Source organism: Talpa occidentalis, unplaced genomic scaffold, assembly GCF_014898055.3.
Source record: "Talpa occidentalis isolate TD23 unplaced genomic scaffold, MPIMG_talOcc4v2.1 talOcc4.9, whole genome shotgun sequence".
Classification (NCBI taxonomy): domain Eukaryota; kingdom Metazoa; phylum Chordata; class Mammalia; order Eulipotyphla; family Talpidae; genus Talpa; species Talpa occidentalis.
The window spans coordinates 86,713,768-86,737,774 of NW_023605305.1; the positions used below are offsets into that span (position 1 = coordinate 86,713,768).

Here is a 24,007-nt window from a genome sequence, read left to right on the forward strand (position 1 = left end):
ATTTAAAGAACCAAAAAAGAGGAAAAGAAAGCAGAGATTCTTTGAAGAATTTTATTGAGACCTTTCCAGATTATCTAAGCAAGGTCTGTTTATATTTGAAATTTGAAATAATTTCTCCCTTGTAAAACATTCTACACATGTTTTGAAGTCTAAATCCAGAATTCCTTCCTCACACTCATAGCTGACAATGTTCTGGAGAGGGATTTACATCTACTGCAAAGTTTACTGATTAATAATTTCTTGTGTGTACAGTGTTCTTCCTCAAAAACTAGCTATATATTCCATATCCCAAATGAAATTTCTCACCACATTTGCTAATTTGTTGTCAGTTTCATTAATAGTTTGACATAAAAATGCAAGTTTAATCCTTAATTTATGCATTTCATACTTGCTTCCTTTTTTTTGTTTTTGTTTTACTTTCTATAAAGCCACCCTAACTGTATCTCAAGTTACTTGAGAATAGGACAAATATATTTTCTAAAAACCATTCGAGAAATGTAGGTCTAAATTTACTTATAATTCTACCAAATGAGATCAAATATTTGTCATTGAATTCCTTCCTTAGCTTTTTAAAACATAAATACACATTCCCATAAAGACTAAAGAGAAACATGACACAGTTCTGGCTTCAATTAGGCAAACTAAATAGTTGAAAAGAGTGAGATTACATATAAAGCCTTAGAGATTTTACCTTAATCTCATTCTCACTACCCTCATTCTCACAGTTCCTCTTCCACAGATTGTTTCCTTGTTTTATACATTTCTTGCTATTTTAGAGAAGGAGGCAGGGAGAGCTGAATTTAGGATCGAGAACTTTACTTTTCTTCTCTTGCTCATTTTCTAAACCAAGGATGAATTACCACTTATACAAGTATTATGTAATTAGCATCGAGTTTTATTCTCAAATGATTAGCCGTAGCTATGTACATTAGCTGATGGAATTTTTCTTTGAAAACATTAGCAATACTTGCCCATCATACTAAATCAGGAAGTCACCTATTTTCTCAAAACCAGTGAACCAGTAAACCAGTAGAATCCAGCCACCATTAAAAGGAATTCTTTTCCAATTCTTAACAGTTGAGTATAGTGCTACAGTCTGTGCCTATCTCCCCTGCTTCCTTAATAAATTTGCTACAGTTAATGATTCGAAGTGCCTAATCTGTAAGGGTCTTATTTGTCTTATTTGTATCCTTTCCTTAATTGCTAAGGCTGACGGTGAGAGCTGAATGCCCAATGCATTTGGAGGACTTCCCTATGGATGCCCATGCCTGCCCACTAAAATTTGGAAGTTGTGAGTAAATTCATTTTATTTTTCTTTATTCTTATGAGAGACCTAAGATTTAAGCAGGAGACCTCCAACTAGTTATGTCTGTTAGAATGATGAATAAAGAGCTCTCAAGAAAGTTTAAATAGCAATTTACCACAAGTGCTGTCTATAAGTAATCATCTTTGACTTCATTTTTGATATTATTTCAGGTAGAGCTTATTCCCTACCTCCTGGACTAGAAAGCATGGATTTAACTATTTTGTGGGAAAATTCCATTTTTGTTGAAGTTGTATTCACACAAAAATGAGTAGAGGATGGATGCTTATACCCGATAGATATCTTCCTTTCAAGAAAACAGAGATAATTGTGTTTATTTTATATAACTACTGATATTTTGTTTCACCTCAGGAATAATTCAACCTGTTTATCACATGGAAATATTGGTAGGTCACAAAGGACAATAATTAGTTATTTCTTAATAATGCCCATACCTAAGATGTAGCCAGAAATTCAATCTAATCACAGTCACAGAAAAGTGCTATATCCATTTGTATATACCATGAAATGCACATGTATATTAACACTTTTAAAGGTATCTTAGCTAAACCCCCTTAATAGGAACTATCTTTCTTTGTGATCTTTGAAAATAAGCTGCACACCTTAGAGGAGCCATGAGAACAGTGACTCAGAGACCTGCCCTGCTGGTTTTGACTACTAAACATGCAAAAAGCAAGTGGGGATAATGTATTCCTGGTTTCCTACTGGGGAGTTATGTACAAGAATTGAGTCAACTGCTGGAACACCTAACCAGCTTTCTGCTCCCACTAGACAGGCAGTCTAAGTAACTATTTTGGTGAAGATATGATTCATAGAAAAAAAATAGTGGTAGTGTAGGAAGAGAGCAAGCAAAGAAAATAGCATAGGGCCTCCGGGCTTCTAGCAGCACCAGTCATGGAGAAGAAACTTCCCCTATTTATAAACCTCATTCTACACTGAAACCCGTGGATGAACTCCTTCAAAAACTGCAAGCTACACAGGTCTTTGGTGATGGACTCCCTCCTCCCAATTCTTTTCCCAACTTAATGACTTGAATGTTCTATGCCACGGACTATTACCAGTTCCAGTTTTATCAATATTTTGCCTTATATGTTACTTATATGTCAGGCAGTATACAAGCCATTCATAAATGCATCAGCTCATCTAATCCGCAGAAGAACCTTAAAATTAGTAAGATCATGCATCACAGTTTGCCTGGGACAGTACTGATTTATGCCTAATGTGCTGGTATAACTATTAAAATAGTGTCCCCTTTTGCCTTCAAGAATATCTTATTTGGACAATGAACTACAAGTTTAGTTTATTTGTCAGTAATGCAGTGAATAGAGCTGAAAGGAAAAAAAAAACAGGATATTTTCATATAGTGTAAAAGTAAGTGATTGTTGGTCAATTGCTGGTTAGTTCAGTATCTTAATGAGGATATCTTGAGATGCCCTTTGATGTTCTTCCTGTTCAAAGAATGGCTACTGCAACCTCAGCCATTGCATCATTTTCAAGATAAAGAGGAATATTGGGAAAAGAAGGAAGAAATAGTGTGTGTGTGTGTGTGTGTGTGTGTGTATCTCCTAAATTCCTAACAGATATCTACTCACATCTCATTAATCAAAGATGTGTCATACTGCCAATGCCAACTGCAAAAAAAGCCTGAGAAGAAATATTTTTAACTGTGTACATTCTACCTGAATAAAATTGAAGGTATTTTGGGAAAGAGGAAATGGATAGTGAGTAGAAAATAAATACTGTGTCATTTAAGGAAATTGAAGTTAAAGAAAAATAAGTCAGCAGTTTTCCACCTCAGAGTCTGTACATGTGCACTTTTCTCTACCTGGGTTACCCTTCCTTTGGTTTGTTTGTGTGTGTATGTATGTATGTATGTATGTATGTATGTATGTGTGTGTATACATATATATGTGTGTGTTTGTGTGTGTATATGTCTATAAAACATATTTACTTCTTAAATGAAGTACCATTATTTTATATGCTTGTTAACTTTTTCACAGACAAGATTTCTTCCCTTGGGTGTGTTCACCATAGTTTTCCAGAGCACCCATAATCCTCCACCACAGACCACTGTGTTCTCCCTCCCCCTTTTCTTTCCTTTCCTCCCACTCCAGCACCCCCCACCACCATGCTGCCAACCCATACCTCAGATCTATGATCACCTTTCAAGGGTCATTTTTAAATTGCGTCTTTCTTGTCTAATCCTTCCTTTGATATCTCTCTATTCAACATATAAGTGAAACTGTCTAATATTTATCTTTCTCCTTCTGGCTTGTTTCACTTAAGAGAATACCTTTCAACTCCTTTGGTTCTTACGTTCTTACCATGCCTACATCTTCTCTCTGCCCACATCTCAGTATAAATGGTCCTTCAGGCTGCCTTGATGAAATCTGAATTTGCATACAGGCCTACTAGTCATCTTGATCAAAATATACATTTATTTTATACCATTCGCCACAGCAATGATTATTAGTTTTACTTATTTTTAACATTTTTATTGTCTGGAGACTGTAAAGTACATGGGAGCAGTTCTCTATTTTGTTTGGTATTTCCTACCATAGGGCTTAGTAAATGAGTATTGAATGGATAAAGATTAAAATGATCAGCTTTTAATACCCCTTCAGGTATTTTAAGTCTCAGAAGTTTTAAGTTTCAGAAAATATGGTTTCTGATCTGTGGGGAGTTAAAGGGAGAAGACTTGGCATTGAATGGGGGGCACAGACAGAACACCAAGACAAGTTACCATTGCCTGCCATTGGCATGAGAAGAGGCAGGGGTGTTTCATTTACTGTACATTTTTCTGACCTGACCTAATTAGCACATTTCAAAGATGAAGAATCTAAGACACAAGTGGGCAGAAATGTTTTGACCCAATTTTTGAAGCAAACATCTTGCCAAAATACCAGAGAATAAGCAAGAGATAAGCAAGAAGATTTTCCAATGATTTTGTAGATACTCTGTCATAAATGTTTACGAAGACTCTGAAGCAACCTTATCCATATGTTGATAAGAATTAAACTCAGAAAAGCAGATGTTTTCCTTAATATTCTCCATTAGATTCTGATTGTCAGGACTAAATTACACATTCTGCTTGTTAGGAATTAAGACTTCCCCATAAGGCCAAATAACCTGGAGACAATAGGCATGATATAGCTGATGTCATTCAATTACTTTTAAAGGAAAATACAAAATATGTCCTAAGAGATTTAGATTATAGTCTTTTTTGTTTTGTTTTGTTTTTATTTTTTATCTCATATATATATATATATATATATATATATTACATCATTCTTCCTTTTTGTACAATGCATGCTTTCTCCTCTCAGGTGTAGTCCCCATATAATTCCCACCCCAAATTCACCTCTGAACCATCACCATAGACCCCAGTGCTCTTTCCTCCTCTGTTTTGATCCCTCTCCCTTACCCCTCTCCTGAACGGTGTCTCTGATTTACAGTTGCCTGTTAATTTTGTTTTTAAACTCATTATATATTTTTTCCTGATCCCTTGTTTGGCTTCCCTATATTCCTCCTATAATTGAAGCCCATCCGATATATTTTTTTTTTTTTTATAAACAGTGAGCCTTTTTTTTTTATTTATTTGTTTGTTTGTTTGTTTTGTTTATACATGCACTGGGTACAGTCAGAAGTGCGGGAGGGTGAGAGAATTCACCAGAGCCAGAGCGGGGAACAGAACAGGCAGAAGGACCGAAGTACACCGCTGAGGGGAGCAGCGGGCGGCAGGAGAGGTCTGCGCGCCATGTGGGACCCTCCTCCAGTGGCCGGGGAGCAGCCGGGGATCGAACAGGCGCCGCAGAGGCCGCGGGCAGCTTCGCAACCCAGCGCTCAACCGCTGCGCCACCGGGGAGGCCCGATATATTTTTTTTCTTTCTGGCTTATTACATTGAGCATAATCCCTTCCAGCTCCATCCATGTTGCTGCGAATGACATGAGTTTATCTTTTTTGATTGCCGAGTAATACAGAGATTTAGATTATATTCTGACAATAAGATCTAAGAAAGCACAAGGTCTAGTAAGCACTTAACACATGATCATTTCCTGACTATTATCAGCACAGAGCTTTATGAACAAGGAAAGAGGGATGAGTATAAGTTTACAGGAGTTATGAAGAATAAGTAACTTTAGAAGTTATTTATGTACCAGCTTCATACAAATGGGGAAACAAAGGACCATAAAAGTGAAGAAACAGACAATTAGCAACTTCAAATCTCTAGACACCAACTTTATACCTCCATGTTGTACCACCTCTGTGCTGGCATAACCATAACCAAAACTTCTGCCTTATTTCTTAAGACTATTCTTAATCTGCTAATTTATTTGAAATCTCACATTTTTGACTATGTAGTTGAAGATGCTTTTAAACCTTGTTTTTATACTGAAGAGTCTCAAGTCACGGAAGTTTTCATAGGACCTGCTCTCCAGAGATTGAGATGAGGAACAGTGGGCTATCTCACCTATTACAAGGCCATAGGTTTCTGTCCTCTATACTGCAAAACACCAGCTTTCATCCTGTGAATTTACTCTTCACTTCAGAATATCTTCATTGAGAAAAATGAACAATTAATAATCTCCACTTTCACAACAATGTCATGAAATTTTATACACTATGGGACTTTTATGACATTGTAAGAAAGGAAACATTAACCTTATATGAAATGAGAAGTCGATGGTGACACTTTTTCCCCCTCTACGGCTACATCAGCAGTCCATTGGAAAGGTGTAGAAAAATCGGACCCAGGCACTGTTTCTAATGGCACTGTGATACAGTAGCAAAAACTTTAGTTTGTTATGAAATGACAGGTCTAGAACTGACTTCATCACTAATTGTATGACCATCAAGTATCCCTGCTTGACTTCTGGCCACATAATGTAACAGTTTTTGCTAGTAAATCCTTACCAATAGCAGTGGGGTATAATGACTGGCACTCTAGGTTTGTAGTTGGTTTTCCCACTAAGAAGCTTAGGCATCCTTACACAAGCCACTTCGTGTTTTTGTGTCTCAGTTTACCTAACTTAAAATGAGAAAAACTACGTGATCTCTGAATCCATTCCCAAGGTAAAAAATTAATTATTCTATGTTCCCATATACTTGAGCTGTCTTCTTGAGTCAGACCCATCCATTTAAAAAATAAGAATTTATCCTGATTAAAAAACATTTCAGTGAGCACAGGTATCTGCAAATCAAAAGAATATGGCTCTCCTCAATCAAATTATAAACTTGATTTTTCAAAATCAAGTTTAAGAGCCTCTTAACAAATGAATCATTCTAGTATGTGCAATGTTTATTTTTTTAAAGCCAAAGCCATGGTTACTTGATGGGAGGAAACCTTTCACATATGTGTATATCAAATCCCCCGTGGTGTACACTTTAAATGTCTTACATATGTGCCAATTATACTCAATGAAAGTAAATAAAGGGACATTAATACATAAAGAATAGTACAGTGGAAAAAAGTCAAGAAGGACAACCACAGTTACAAAAAAGAAAAGTCCATGATGACGAATTCCCAATTGTCCATTTGTCACTCTTGCAAGTTTCATGAAAGAAGCAATAATGACTAAATTACTTCCCAGTGTAGTCTAACGTCTGAAAAAGTCTGTTTAAAAAGTTACCTGTAAATTGGTACCAAAAAAAGATATTGGAGCAGACAGGATACCCAAGTAATCATCAAGGTAATGCTTACTACATTTTTCTGCATCAGTTGCCCAAGAGAAAAATGTCATTTAAAGACACTTTGGTTCAGAGGGTGAGAGCAAAGCTTGCAGCCTGTTTTGGGCTTCCTGCTGATGTGCATGGAAGAAAGCAGCCATCATTATATACCTTACAGTACTTGGCTTCGAGCACTAAGTACTGAACAAACACTCAGCCTGGTTACCTTGGGGTAGAGTGAGGTCAGGTAAGGATGCATTGTGACTTTTATGGGTCCTAGAGACTTTGCCTTATAGCACAATTCTCAAAAACATACACTGACATTAAAGATTATTTTAAAATTTAATGACTGTAAAGATGAACATAATCATGCTTAGATTGAATTATATATTAATTTTTGGTCTAATTTTAAAGTATTTACAATATGTTTGTGGACTCTTAAAAGTATTGTGAGCCCTAGGCCCTATTTCTAGTGAAGCTGGCCAAGGAGTAGAGTTTCCATAGTGGGCCATCTTTTGCTAGCTTATATTCTTCTCAAAAACCCTAGAAGCAATTGCTTTTGCTAATGTGACAGTCTTTAAATTATTAATCTTTCTACATCTAGACATATGAAAGTGTTTCCCTCATTTTAACCTCTACGAAATGGACAGTCTGTGACTAGAAATAGAAAAGCTATGGAATTCCTTCTGTTCCTTCTTACTCAGTATGCCTCCTTCCCCAACCTAAATGACTTAAAGATTATGATTATGACCTAACCTGTCATATAGAAAGATGGCTAGATTAAAAACTGGCATGGAAAATGAAAATTATTGAGAAGTGTAAGGATCTATTTGGTGTAATCCTCCTCCTCCTTATCATTATTACTGTAAATATTTTTATAAAAAAGGTAATAGAAAAAGAAGTAAAATCAGATTTCCTTTAAAAATGGGTTTTCAGAAAAAAGTCCACTGTTACTTTTTTGTATTTATTATCCTTTCTGGCTCCACATAATCTGGACCCAGGCTACTGACTGTACCCTCATTTCATTGCTCATGAACTTCAGTCTCATCACATTGATCTTCCTGTTCTTCCTCAAACATTTCAAGTCCTTGCCTGCCCTAGAGGAGCAAAATTCCTCCCAAGACTTTCAGATAGCCCCTCACTCCCTCATTTTTGTCATGTATTTATATAAATGGCACCTCTTTAGTGACCCTCTGAATCTCTTACCTAAAGTAGGTGCCACATTCTTCATTCTCTGCCCCCTTACCTGTTGCTTGTGACTTTAATATGCTTAAAACTACTTGAAATTATGTATTTATTTGCTTATCTGTTTTGTCCTCACAACTGCAATGCATGTTCCACAAGATCAGGGAATTTTATTTGTGATGCTCATTACTGTATTCTCAGCAAGGTACTTTGTCCTTTGTAATGTAAGAGTGCACAGATACCTGAACAAATAAGGAAAATTTGTTTTAGTTTTATTAATCTAAGGAATATGGGCTCTCCATTCCCAACCTGCCTACTGGAACCACATGGTGGAAAATATATGAAGCTGGTAGAACAGACTAACTAATTAGGAGAACCAAATGACAGGACACATGGGCCACTTTCCATTCTTTCATTTTAGATGCTTATACAAGAGCAGAAGTTGTGTATGAGTGGACCAGAGAACCAGCACGCTCAGTGGTTGTAGCAGAAGATGGGTCACGTCTAAACCAGTATGATCTTCTTGGACAAACAGTAGACTCTGGAATTGTTCAGTCTAGTACAGGTAAGTGTCATTTGGTGACTCCAGACATGGAGGAGAGTACAAAGGTTTTTTGTAAGAATTAAGTGAGGCCTTTAACAAGTGAGAGAGGGAGAGGGAGAAGGAGAGAATAAAGGAGAGGGAGAGGTGGGGGGCAATAAACTGGGAAACAGTTTAACTGGGACTAGCATAAATTCTAAAGACATGTGACCTTAAACCTTATCATTTCATGTGTCCGTTGGCCACTGTTTTGTTGAATGGGTTCTATGTAATCAGTGTATAACAGCATTTAAATATATGAACTCTTAGGGAAGAATGCTTGGTTAAATCTTTATTCCTTTACCTTGCCAGTTGATCATAGTAACCATACAGGGTTGTTGGAAAAAAAAAATTAAATCCATGAAAAGTACTTGTCACAGTTCCTGGCACATAAAATGTTCTTAATAAATGTTAGCTATTAATATCATCTAAGCTCCGTTTACTGTCACAATTCAATGAATCTTGGTGAATTTGTAGCAGTGAATATTATGCACAGGATGCAAAAAAAAGCCAATTCCTTCTACAAATCCATTCGTATCTCCAGGATTTCCATAGCTAAAACCTGCAGAAACAGAATTGTACTACTGATCACTTCATTTTGGGATTTAAAGAAGGTGATTTGCCATCCTTCTTAGTGATTAGCTCTTTTTCCAACAAATACTCAGAACTAGATCAGACACTATTAATTTTGGAAGAGTGAGTTTCAAAATTTTAAGATTTATTTATTTATGCACACACGAGTTGGGGTGTAGGTGCAGAGGGCTGGTGAGAAGATCCACCAGAGACAGAGTGGGCAGCAGAACAGGCAGATCCACTGCTGAGGGGAGCAGCAGGTGGGAGAGAGAGGTCTGCTGCACCACGTGGGTTAGCTCCCTGGCCAGGTATGGAACTGGTGCTTTAGTGGCTGCCGACAGCTTCATAGTTCTTAGACTTAACCCCTTGCACCACTAGGGAGGCCCCACGAGTTCCAAAATTTTAAATGTGTGAAGTTGTTCTAAGAAAAAGGTAAGAGTTTAGTTACACAAGTATCCATTTGTGACTAACCTATGAAATGTGAGCTTAAGGCTAGAATATCAGCTTACACACCCTCATCCCAATAACATTTCATTATTTAAGACTCAGACTCTACTCTTATGGCTGTCTTTAACATTTTGAATTACTTACTTACTTTCATTTCTAAAGAAATACAAATTAGTAAAAAATAAAGGCACCAGTACTCTTTTTCTCAGAAAAAAAATTTTTTTTCTTTGATTTCAGACTTTGTACTGAGGCCATGATCATTCTCTGACAGGATCTTTTTTTTATTTTAACTTACTCACTTTAAAGCATACATGGCTACCCTAGAAGTCCAAATACTTATATTTTTTGTTTTGAAAATGGAGAATATTTTCCCTTGGCTTTATCTATATTTGAAATGCACCTGGCACAATGAAAAGGTCTTAGACTTTGCAGACCTGTCCTGATACTAAGAAGCCTTGTGACTTTGAGAAAGTCATTTACACAATTAGGAACTCTGGTCTGTTCTAAAAATGGGCATTCTATAAATCTGCATTAAGATGAGATAATATAAAACATCAAGTAGAATGTTACATAATAGATTCTCAAAATGATAAGTAATAGTTGTTGCTATAGTCCTACAAACATTCCAGTACATACATAATATTTAAAAATTTCCTTCCTCATAATTCATGATGGAAAAGATACTAAACTCGGCAGTGTTTACTTTTTAAAAATTGAATGCTATTATAAACTGGATATTGTGGCAGGCACTAGTGATATAATGATAGACAAGGAAGAGATCTTGTTCACAAGGAATCTGAAGTCTAAGGGAAATCAAACACATAAACTATAATTATCAAAATGGGTGGTAAGTGCTGTGATTAACATTTTTGTGAGGGCAGAGACCATGTCTGTCTTGTTTCCCTATTATTTACTATAGAGGCTGAAACAGAGGATGCACTAAATAAATATTTTGAATTAATGAGTAACAAATGAATCCAGGCTAGGATAACCAAGGAAGGATTGCTGAAGGGGTTGACTTACATTTTGCTTATCTATATCAGGTGGGAGTCAAGTGTTCAGTATGCTAGGCACAGGACTTTAAGAATAATAGACACAGAACTTCTCTTCCAGAAATTCTCCTTCCATGATTATTAGAATGGAGGTTGAAGGATAGAAGGGAAGTAATCCTTCCAGTGCAGTAGCATGCATATCATAGAAGTATATGATATAAAATAATGAAGGTTTCTTGGAGGAGGGAGTGTCTGCATTATGGTTTTAGAGCTACTTTCTTTGACATGTCATTGTATCCCTTTTTGTACACCAGTATCCAAGTCTTAGTCTGATGGCCTTGGAGACCTCACTGATCTTCTAAATGATTCAGCCAACTTACACTCTAGTTCTCAGAAAAGATAGAGTCATAAAATGCAGCAATGAGACAATGGTCCAACCTACACCATCAAACTGGCTATAAATCATAAGTTAGGTCTGTTGAAAGTTGTCATTCTGCGCTAGAGAGGCAAGTTCATCTATACAAAATAAAAGCTTTTTCTTATCATCCCCATAATGGATGTGGGGGGTGGTGGTTACTAAGGAGAATAATGAACAAATTTTCAAATGGTGAGAGTTCAGTTTGATATACATTTTCAGCTTCACAATGAGACACTGAGCTACACTTCCTCTGGGTCTATTTTAGTTCATCAAAATCCACCTCAATAGATTTCCATGGGAAGAAATAGAGATATTTTGTAAGGTGTTCAATGCTATATTTCACATCTCCTTGTGGAACCCTGAAAACATGAAGATAAATGACAAAGAATGCTATTACCTCCCTGTTTCTGCCAGAAGACTAGGAATGATGGCAGGAAGGAGCACACACATTGAGAATGATTAGTAAAAGGCCTCTTCTTCCATCTTAAGATTCTCTGTGGGGAGCAAATCAATTCAAATCACCTCTCAGAAGGTTAGAAATGCCCCATGTGCCTGCCACAAGCACACCTGGAAACACACACTCACATGTTTACTAGTGTCCTCTTAAAGGTCAAAATGCTTCCAGGTCACCTAAGTGAAATAATAAAGAAAATATGAAGCTCAAACCAATACTTGGTTTAAAAAACACACTGCAAACACATTAGAAGTACTATCCTTTCCTTGGAGGCTGCTGTCAGATTTGGGGGAAGAGGGCTTCCCTGGTGGCCCAAGGGGCCACCGCCCTATGAAGCAGTCCACAGCCTCTGCAGCATGAGTTTGATCCCCGGCCAGCCAGGGAACAACCCACATGACAAGGCAGACCTCTCCTGTCTCGCCCGCGGCTCCCCTCGGCAGTGTATTTCAGTCAGGCTGCCTGTTCTGTTCCCCACTCTGTCTCTGGTGAATCCTCTCACCCCCCCCGCATCTCTGGCCTGTACCCCAACTCTTGTATGCATAAATAAATAAATCTTTAAAAAAGATTTGGGGGAAGACAATGAGTTGGGGGCTAGTTTGAAGTACACTTTCATCTGGTAGAACAAATCCTTTTCAGGCATGTAGAGGGATGAATTCAAACAGTTTATAAATCCAACTCTCCGATCTTCCTTCATTTATCCACTTATTCCTTCCAAGATTTGCTCATTTACTAAGTTCAACAGTACAATTAAAAGTGGAGGAATAGGGCCTCCCCGGTGGCGCAGTGGTTGAGCGCTGGGTTGTGGAGCTGCCCGCAGCCTCTGCAGTGCCGGTTCGATCCCCGGCCACCGGGCGAGGGTCCCACATGGCAAGGACCTCTCCTGCCGCCCGCTGCTCCCCTCGGCGGTATGCTTCGTCAGTCTGCCTGTTCTGCTCCTCTTTCTGGCTCTTGTGAATTCTCTCACCCTCCCACGCTTCTGACTGTACCCAGTGCTTGTATAAATAAATAAACAAATCTTAAAAAAAAAAAAAAGTGGAGGAATATTATGAAGGACACACTCTCCCTGCCCTGAAGAGGCTCACAGCTGACAGTAGACACCATGTATAGGCACTGTTCTAATCCTCACACCAAAGCTAGGATGCAGTATTGTCTAATATTATTCCTATCCCCAATTTACAAATGGGATATGATTGAGCTGCAGAGAGGCTTAACAATTTTTCTAAGGTCACATAACTGGACAGTGGCAGAGATGGGATTTGGGTAGCCTAGATACAGAATACATGCTCTCAATCATGTCGTCGCACTAGTAAACGTCAAGATAGTCATGTGTGAAATGTAACAGTGTGCTACAGCAAGGACTTTAAGAGTGTGTTCTCTGGAGTTAATATGCTAGGATTGGAATGCTACTTTTACCACTAATTAACTGTGTGACCTTTGGTAAGATATTTCTATTTCATCTTTTCTCATGCACTACTAAGATAATAAGAGAATCTACTTCATGAACCACTGTGAGATTAAAATGAGAAAAGTGCATGTTAACTGCTTAGCAGAGTATCTGGCATATAAAAAATTTGCAATACATATTAGATATTACTACCACTACTACTACTGACAGTGTGAGTATGAGAGCAGCATGATGACATAAAGAGGAGGTCATTTCTGCTTGGAGCAGCAAGGAAGGCAGCTTGGAAATAGACTCCAGGCATAGTCCCTTTTGTCTCCCTACTACACTACATTATTCTGCCTAAGTAATTCTGTAAGGGAAGACCATGCAAAAGTCACAACAGTGATTGAAAGATATGAAAATCTGACTTACATGAACAAGAAAAATAATCTAGTTATTCGGTATAAAAATAACATGGTCAGAAAACAATGAGAATGTCATATGATGCTTTATAAAATACATACAAGCATGACTGTTTCCAGATCCTATCAAAGGAATTTAGGTTGGATTTATTAAATAAGGTACATCTTTTTCGTGAATGACTAATTTTTATCCTTAGAACAAATGACCAAAAGAAATTGTGGGGTCCTCTTTCCTTGAGGTAGTCTTCTCTAGATGTGTTAATTTTAGATTTTAAGGAAGATTTTAAGGAAGACCCTGCAGGGTCAGCATGAATGAGGAAAGCAGCTACCTTCCCTATGAGGAAACAATGGCATTCACCAGAGGAGACTCGGGGCTTCCCTGTTCACAACCCGGTATAGGTCTCCAGAGAAATAGCTAACCATGGAAGATGAAGATGGGCTCAGGGTGAGACCTCTACATCATCTGGTCAACTTGTTCTTGTTTCTGATGAGATTCAGGTTCAGGGAGGGTAAGCTACCTAAAACTAGATCCACTGTTTTTGTATGTCTATTTCAGTACTATGTGGAGCAGATAGTAAAATACCAAACCTTCCCTCAATGATGATACTTCATTTCTCCTAGAAAAACAGTAGCATGAAGGAAAACACAAAGTCAAGAAACCTGGAAAGAAAATGACAGCTGCACACAGACGTAATGTGCACAACAATTTTATGAAAGCAGTGGATGGCTAATTTCTTGAGCTGGAGGAAGAATGCATTCCTATTTTATTTTTCCACACTTGACTTGGATTTAAAAAAAAAAAATCTTCATTTCTATTATTTCATTTTATCCTCACACAACACAAGAAAGAGTTAAGTAAAATACTATTAATTTTAATTGAATGAAGTCAAAGAAAGTTAAGCAAGGGCTTTACTCGTTAAGTAAGAGACATTTGAGATGGCAGAGAATGGTGCCAGGTCTACTCTGCTTTTCAAAATCATAGGCCTGTTTCTGTTCTTCCACTCTCCTCAATTTTGTATTGTAATGTATCAGAAATATTGTCACATCTAATTTACAAGCTTCCCTCAGGGTTACATGATGTGTAAGGATATTTGAATTACAATTCTCCTAGAATGCTGAATTAGAGGAAAAGAATTTGACATGCTTAGTGCATAAGCACTTGATGTCTAGACATTCTTTCAACCCAATTTAGGAAGCTGATTTTATTTTTTTGTTCAGTTTTTCTTTCATTTTTAACATTAGTCTGATTTTTCTTGTCTTTCCATTCCTTATTTAAACATTTTTCACCAAAACTCTTAGATTTACTTTCATTTAGGAAGATGATTTTAAAAGACTTCAAATTACCCTATTCTTTTTCTCTTTGTTTGTGAGGAAGTGACTTATGAAACAGATGCAGTATCAAATAATAGTTCTTCAGATCTCCAAGATCATATTCTTTGCAGCATCTCCCCAAATTTCATATTACTAAAAACAAAAGAAAATAATAGAATGTACGTAGACACTCATTTTTCTGGCATTATATAAAGATGGAATTTTGTTCTTTGAGTTCATGACATTTTGTAGATCACAACTGAATGGTTAGGAATAATAATGCATACTGCATAATGCTAGGAGGGTGAAATACATGTTTCTGTCCACATAAGTCTGTACATTAGCAGGGTCCTGGGTATATTACTTTCCTGCATTTTTCTCAAATTTGAAATGCTTATTTATTTATTTTAGTGAGGTAACGGTGGTTTACAACACTATATATGATTTAAGGGTATAGGTCTCCACCTCCTCAGATGTGTGCTGCCACAGCACCCATTGTCCTTGGCCCAAGGCCACTGGACCTCTACCCTCCTTGTTCCCACTCCCATTTTCCCTCCCCCTCTAGCAGCCTCAATTCTGCAGTTTTTATAGATGACTGTAGAGACATCACCCAAGGTATCTTCAGAAACTGGAAATAAGTTAATTAACATTCTATGAACTTTTGAGAGAGATGCTCATAGGTGTTGATTTGAATGAGAGCCCTTAAGTCTTAGTGCATCCCTTTCGCCCTTGGCAAGTACTGAATGCTTAGGATATGTATGGGCCTGCCATAGCTAAGGAAATAGCCTTCTGAAATAGTTTTCAGTTTGGCTGGAGGGATAGTTGCACAAAACTAGCTAAAATACAAATTATGAGGTATTACTATTATAAATGTAAACAGGAGCTAAATATGATGTTGAATTTAGAGTTTATCAGTAAAAAGCAGATGTGATCATTAATAACAACAGTGAAAGCATACATGAATGTATGGATGATTTCCTACTACAGAGAGTAAATGCATTTTTTTCTAATATCTACCCATTCTGACTGAAGAGGAGGGAAAACAAACATAAACTAAATTTTATTATTTTTTTAAATTTTATTTTATATAATTTTTATGTCATTTTTCAATTTTGCACAATGCATGCATTTTCATCTTGGTTATAGACCCATACAATTCCCATACCCTGTTATTTTGACCCTAATCCCTCCTCCCCCCACCTATATAACATGGTCTTAATTAGAGCTCTTATTTTTTATTTTCCCTACAAAATACTTTTCATTATTTTAAGGGTCAAAAGACTTAGGATCAGAGTGTTTAAGTGAATTGCCCAAGTCTAACCAGCAAGAAAACAGAATATCTGGGCTTTGACCCCAAATTCATTTGCTCCCAAAGCAAGTGTACTTTTCTCTCCAGCACTTTCCTTCCTACTCCATGAGGGACCCAATAATTGGGCTGAACTCAGTCCATAACAGGACAAAATATTCAGCAACAGAAGATGTCAAGTAGGGAATTTCATAGGTCAGGATATTGAAGTGTGAAACTGTGTGTTGAGACAGAAGACTGGAGTGCATGAGAGACCTATAAGGTAGAGAGTCTGAAATATGGTTTAGCTGGTTTGATTGTCACACTAGGGGAGGAGAGAGCTTTGTTACTGTCCTCTTATGGGGTAGAGGGAAGGGATGTGGCTTAATAGTCCTCCAGAAAAAAAAAAAAACAACAACAACAACAAACAGTTATTGGTCTAAAATGTCAGTGGGGTCTTCCTGTTGGCGCAGGCGGTTGAGCGCCGCACTGTGAAGCTGTTGGCAGCCTTCGCAGTGCAGGTTCAATCCCAGCCGGCCAGAGAGAATCCCACATGGTGCAGCAGCCCTCTCCTGCCACGCCCGCAGCTCCCCTCAGCAATGTATTTCGTCAGTCTGCCTGTTCTGTTCCCTGCTCTGTCTCCGGTGAATCCTCTCACCCTCCCATGCATCTGGTCTGTACCCTGGTTCTTGTATAAAATAAATAAATCTTAAAAAATAAGTGTATAAATAAATGTCAGTAGTGCTGAGGTTGGGAAATGCTGATATAGATACAGGGAATCCATTTAGGTTTTTCAAAGTATTTGTGTACACTTTAAAAAGATCACTCTGACATCACAACTTAAGGACTACTAGAGTTAAGCAATACTGAACAGGGCCTCCCCGGTGGCGCAGCGGTTGAGTGCTGAGTTGCGAAGCTGCCCGCAGCCTCTGCAGCGCCGGTTCGATCCCCGGCTGCTCCCCGGCCACCAGAGGAGGGTCCCACATGGCGCGCAGATCTCTCCTGCCGCCCGCTGCTCCCCTCAGCAGTGTACTTCGGTCCTTCTGCCTGCTCTGCTCCCCGCTCTGGCTCTGGTGAATTCTCTCACCCTCCCGCACTTCTGACTGTACCAGTGCATGTATAAACAAAACAAACAAACAAACAAATAAATAAATAAATAAAGCATGCCTCTAAAAAAAAAAAAAGAAATACTGAACATAAATAAGATAAATAGATTGTAATAAATCTACAAGGGAGATAAAAGCAGTAAACAAAGATAAGAGATAGTTTGAGAGATACTGCAAAATTAAAATTATAATGATCAGCTGATTCCTTGTTGTCTTGTTCTGAAGCCCTTCTTAACATCCATGGATTAGTTCCACATTTTTAGCCTGAGTGAACAGAAAGATGGCAGTGCCATGAATTAGGAGAGAGACGCAAGTGGAGAAACAGCTCTGCTATATGATAGTCATTATTTTTTATGGGAGAGGTAAACTAATATCAGTTTTGATATATTAGTCAATGGCATCACTAAAAAATTAATATCTAGGATCCCCAAGGTCTATAGATATTTGGGAATACAGGTCATGATTAAAAGCAAAGTTAGAGATATAGATATGGCAGACTGCTGGCTAAAAATAACATAAGGAGCAGAGATGAGGAGAAAAAGTCCTTGTTAGAGTTGAGAAGAAATGGAGAAGAAAACTGTAGACAGGAACTTTAACATTTACTTTACAGAAAGATGAAGATTAGTACCTGACATATAGAAGGAGCTAAATAAATGCTAATTGAAATAATCAATGATTTATAGAAGAAAGTACTGATGAAAGTGACAGATAAAGGGGGAATATGAATAAAGACAATAGGGGAAATCGGCATAGTATAATTCTTAAAGCTGCAAAGAAGTTGAGCAGCCAGAATGAAGACTGAGATCTTTAAGATGGAGATGTTCAGGTATAGATATTAAGTGGTCATGAACAGTTACAGTCACATTATGGGAGGAGGAAGCTGGCTGGCCAAGAGCTGTGACATAAATTGGTGACTGAGTAGAAAAGTTTGGATTCAAGGGAAGGAGAAAGGTAGAGAAATGTGAAGACCAGAGTGGTATTTTCTTAAGAATACATTGTGTTTATCTACCCACCCACATGGTTAAGCATATATTTAGAGTGAATAAAATTAAAGACTTCTAAGATTTGGGGCCACCCTGGTGGCGCAAGGGGTTAAGACACAACCTATAAAGCTATCTGCAGTCACTGTAGCACAAGTTCGATCCCTGGCCAGGGAGCAAATTCATATGGTGCAGCAGACCTCTCCTGGCTCGCCCACTGCTTCCCTCAGCAGTGTATTTCAGTCAGTCTGCCTGTTTTGCTCCCCACTCTGTCTCTGGTGAATCCTCTCAGCCCCACACCTCTGGCTTGTATCCCATTTCTTGTATGCATAAATTGGATGAATCTTAAAAAAAAAAATCTTCTAAGATTTGTAATTGAGGAAATATGACAATATCAATTAAAAAAAAAAAAAACAACCTCCTGAAATTAGCATTGTATGGCTATTGCTTTGGATTTGTAAAGGAAATCAGCCTGTGGAGTATGCAGAGTCATGGAGAGTATCTATTTCATCCACTGTTTCCCAGATCAGGCTAGGATTTGGGAAAGCTCAAAAGCTAATTAGAAATGGCCCCATCTCAAAGAATGGTTTGTGTATATAGATAGGCCCTAAAGAATTACATTTTCTTTTTTTTTTTTTAAAAGATTTATTTTATTTATTTATACAAGCACTGGGTACAGTCAGAAGAGCGGGAGGGTGAGAGAATTCACCAGAGCCAGAGCGGGGAGCAGAGCAGGCAGAAGGACTGAAGTACACTGCTGAGGGGAGCAGTGGGCGGCAGGAGAGGTCTGCGCGCCATGTGGGACCCTCCTCCGGTGGCCGGGGAGCAGCCGGGGATCGAACCGGCGCTGCAGAGGCTGCGGGCAGCTTCGCAACCCAGCTCTCAACCGCTGCGCCACCGGGGAGGCCCAAAGAATTACATTTTCAAAACCTTCAGGCCATTTATTATCAGCAACAAAACTAAACATATAAATAAATAAATAAATAAATAAATAAATAAATAATTGATAAACTTCAGATGTTATCTTAAAAAAAAAAACAACCTTCTAGATTCTGATGAAGATGTAGCTCAAAATAAACTTTGAGAAACTATGCATTCTATGCCACTCTCCTCATTTCAAAGATCAGGCTCAGTTAAACACCTTTCATCTGGAGAACCACTGAAAGGCAGTGATGGGCCAGAATTCAGTCCTCCTGAGTTGGACATCCAAGCTCCTCCATTAGACAGCCTGGATATTTCCTAAAGTGAACAAACTGTGGACCTGTTCTGTTCTAACCCTTTTGTCATCTCATCAAGTATTAACTCATTACCTTCATGGTCATTCAAGTCAATCTGTAAATACATATGCAGACAGGTCTCTTAAATGTATGATGTGAGGAAATCCTTGAGCTCTCTGGCAACTCAATATCATCTTCAGAGCCATTTTGGTGTATGTTAATGTCCCTTTTCTTTCTTGAATAAGAGGTGTTTTCTCTAGCAACCATATGTCTCACAAGAAAGGATATGTCTAATTTTCCGGCTTCTGTTGCTGCTGAATAACAACTCAAAGATAACTCCTTTTCAAGGTCAAAATACTCAACCTTATTGTCTCTTTCACCCTCTAGGAGAATATGTTGTTATGACCACTCATTTCCACCTGAAGAGAAAGATTGGCTATTTTGTTATTCAAACATACTTGCCATGCATAATGACTGTTATTCTCTCCCAAGTCTCCTTCTGGCTTAACAGAGAGTCTGTACCAGCCAGGACTGTCTTTGGTAAGTGCCAGTTAAGAAGTGCATGCAAGGGTCTCAAGGACAAGTATATCATGTCAGTGACATTGCAAATAGAATGAAAAAATAATCATACATTAAACTGTGTAGTTAATACAATAGACAGGTTCAATACATTCCATTCTCATTATGGCATGATTCAAAAAATCTTTTCTTAAATAGCAAGCTGTAGTGCATGCAAATAGATGAGATTAACAAACATTTGATATGATCTTTTTGGGGAGAGAAATAGAATGAAGCAGAAATTAAATGTATTATATTAGATTGTAAACATACATGGAAACATTAATATTTAAATCATAAGTTTAGAATACAGAATCCTGTATCAGTGCAATTTTTGCAAATTTTGAGAAAATGCCAGCAGAATTACCTCTTTACATGATGAATGCAGAGATTCCTTACATAGGGAGAGGCCATCAATGACTATCAGATCAGTACAGAGAGATGTCATTTATCTAATATGTATACTTCAGAAGAATTACAAATACACATTCTTCTTTTAAAATGCCCAAGATGCTTCTAGTTAAGGCAATCTAGTGGAAAATTGGTTAAAGGGTAATAACTTTTTAATGGGAATACTCTATTAAAATTCCCCTAATTTACTATTTTGGAAGTTTGTATTTCATATAAAGTGGTATTTCCTGAAAGTATCACTGTATGTTATCTTCTTTGTATATTTAAGGCTGATATGAACAAATGATTTCATTATATGGACTTACTGACTCATTCATCTTATCAAGGAATTATTATTTGAAGTCTTTTATGAGCTACTACCACTACTGTTCTAAGCACAGAATACAGCAGAGTACTGAACATAAATCTTATTCCTCAAGAAAGTTGTATCATGAAACTAACATTTGAATAACAATAAAATCATACACAATATTTTTTTTTAATACCAGGTTCTGTTCTAGTAAATAAGCCTATATTATCTCATTTGAAAATGAAAAATATCCCCTGCACAAGGAACCAGAGATTATGAAACCTACCCAAGGTCAGACGTTATTAGTGAAGGACTCTGGAGTGAGACCCAAACACTTGGCTGTAGAGTCTGTGCCCTTAATGACAACACTGTACCCACCAAAGTGCTATCCTCCTGCAGTGGCAGGACATGGAAAGGAGTTGTGGGCAATATCATTTACTTGGAAATAAACACATGTTTATTGGTGAAAGGTACAATTATCAATGTTCTTTCCAAATATATCAGCTAGGCACATGTTATGTTCTTTACTGAATAACAAAAGCTTTAAGAAGCTTATAATCTAAATTCAGGATTATTCATGTGTGGAGATTCCTATGTTATCATCCTTCAAAAGAAGCAAGGTATGAAAAATCAGTTATTCCAGAAAAAAAGCAAGACTCTGCTATAAGTGCCCAGAAGAAATAATGTTCTTCTAAATTTAGTAAGGTGCTAGGAGATTGGAAACCACCAAATCTCTTCTTTGACTTTAACCTAAGAACACAGCTCAGTCAAGATCCAGAATGATCCCAGGCACAGAGCAAATGAACAGTTCATTTCAAACTCTTGCTTTCCTTCATAACTATTCATATTAGAAAGCACTTAATATTAACTAGCATTAGTATTACTGGGTGTGAAGTCACTTATTAGAACTGAAGACTGAACTTTAGTCAAGATGCTCACTTCTAAGTGGATATGTGCTTGGAGCCTTTTATTCATTAGAAATTAAATATAAAAAATAAGTTAGAACACAGAGGATATTTACTTAGTTTTGTTGTTGTTGTTATTGTTGTTTTGACAAGCCCAGCATTTTAGTAAATTAAACATCTACTTACCACAACAAATCCCACCCATCCTTTCAAGGAATTTTCTAAAGCATTTTGGAAAGTTTTAGAAGTCAGAAACCTTGCTCTTAACATTTTCAGCAATATGATGTCTCAGCCAACTTGTGCCCTTTTGGTGGGTGAACATAACTACATAGCTATAAATTCAGCTGTGGCAAGTATTTTAGTGTATCAAGTTATATATACTATCTAATGCTATACCTTCAGTAAAATCACAAATACAATTTTCCAGGACCTTTACCCTTTTAACATTTGTTTAGTACATGTTTCTATTCTTTATACTCTGAACTCAGCACATTCCTCTGAGCTGTGTGAGATGCCTGAGAGAGTCATGGGTATACAAAAGGAAAAAGTTGTATTTTTATAACATTTATAACTTTTAACATTTGTTAAAAGGCATCCAGATGGCAAAAACAACAATAACAACAACAACAACAACAAAAAACCCTGAAGCCTAAGTCTTAAAACATCATATTCTTCACCTTCCTGCTTTCTCCTTTGCAGGCACTATGGTCACATGACTACAGATAAACCCCTGTTTTAGGGCCAAAGTAAATTATCCTAAGCTTAAGTTGTCTATAATGGGAGACTGCAGTTGAAAGGATATATAGTGCTGTTTAAAAGGTTAAGTGAGAAAAATAAAATACTTAAATTGTCAGGCTCAGTACTTAGAACTTAATACTCAATATATTGTGTTCCTTTCCCTTTCTCTGTAGTTGGAATTAAAATACCACTTACTCTCTTGCACACACAAACATCATACATGAGCAGACACACACTTACTTCTCTTACGTTAGTATTAACTGCTTTTAATTTACATACACATTTGGTTTAAGAATACCCACTCCCAAACTGTTTATGACCATTGCCTGTGTAAGCCAAGTTTAAAAAAAAAAAACAATAAATAATAAGTAATTTACTGTAGCAGGGATTTATCAGAAAGAACTAGGGTTTTCAATAACATTTAACTTTGCCCAAGCTAAGTGCTGAACACTTTACTACATTTTCCATTTAATACTTACAATAGGTCTCTAAGTTATAATAAAAGTTATTAAAACTAATTTCCAAGGAAATAATTTAAAAAACAAAACACAAGCTCAGAATTGTGAGGCAGTTTTCCCAAGGTCACTCAGCAATTATAGAGCTGGGATTTGAAATTGAGTTACTATGTTCCCCAAATACCAACAAATACCAATAAATTTGTTCTTTGCTCAAGTTAAAATTAGTATTTCAAATTGGGGGACTGTTTACCAGTCAATATTCCTTAAAACATTTACTGGTTATGTAATATGGACAATACTCCAGAACTTTCTGTAATGCCTCCTCCAAAGTTCAAAGAAAGTCTGTTCTTACAACTGTCACCTTGTATCAAAAATAGGATTTAATAAAAATCTCAGTGTTTCTTATTAATCCTATCACTTTCTGTAATAATTACAAACATCATCTAACTTGAAATTCATGAAACTAGGATATAATGAATGATTTAAAGTCACATAGAAAATTTAGCCACCTAGCTGTGTTTGTGTGGGGCTAGCCAGTTGAAGAGGTCAGGATTTTCTCCATTGAATATAGCCTGAACACCCCTACTGGGTTACAATATTTTTTTCCCCACACATTTTCAAATGTTTTAAAAGCCTTCTTACAACATTGTACCTACTACACTGTAGATTGAGAATTTGTTAAAGAGCATTAATGGATGGCATCATTCACATACCTATTAAATAAGATAAAAATGAATGAATTGAAACTGCTTTGAATATAGGTAATTTTAATTAGTAGGAATGGATTTGCAGAACAGGGAAAATTAGACACATTAGCAGAAAGGGAGATTGTAGTCATTTGAATCAGACAAACATGTGTTCAAATTTTGGTTTTGCACCTTCTGAGCTATGTGACTTGGTGTTCTAAGAATTTCTTTAAAAGAGTAGTTATTCCAGAACCGGGAATAATATAATATCAGAAGAGTTAATAATTTAACAGATTATTATCTCAAGATAATTCAGTTATTTATAAGTTATCAACTGTGAAGAAGCTATCAGTTTTTTGGTTTATACATTTGAGGTACACAGGTAGGATATCAAACAGACCTCAGGATCCAAGGATGTGTTGTGGCTCAGAAGCAATGAAGATCCATGTTCTTTATTTCAAATGCTGAGTTTTATGGAATGACAATATCTTATTTGGGGATATTTTTATTACCATTGTGGACAGTGAGGAATATTAGTTCTTTTCCTACCCAGGACACCATGTTCAAGATGCTCATTTAAAGGAGTTCACTATCTTATTAACAGCTTCTCAAGAGA

At 37.1% G+C, this 24,007-nt stretch overlaps 1 protein-coding gene and 1 long non-coding RNA gene across 2 annotated transcripts in view; one reads left to right on the forward strand and one right to left on the reverse strand.

The window, feature by feature from the left end:
• LOC119236309 (uncharacterized) overlaps positions 1-24,007 on the reverse strand; it is a 171,856-nt gene that overhangs the window by 29,743 nt on the left and 118,106 nt on the right. The gene's annotated exons all lie outside the window — the stretch shown is intronic.
• Positions 1-24,007, forward strand: part of GABRA1 (gamma-aminobutyric acid type A receptor subunit alpha1) — a 59,493-nt gene that overhangs the window by 26,401 nt on the left and 9,085 nt on the right. Inside the window, exons 5-7 of the mRNA XM_037500253.2 lie at positions 1,209-1,291; positions 8,599-8,742; positions 19,734-19,886. Coding sequence (XP_037356150.1) covers positions 1,209-1,291; positions 8,599-8,742; positions 19,734-19,886 — 380 coding nt within the window. The remainder of the gene's footprint in view (positions 1-1,208; positions 1,292-8,598; positions 8,743-19,733; positions 19,887-24,007) is intronic.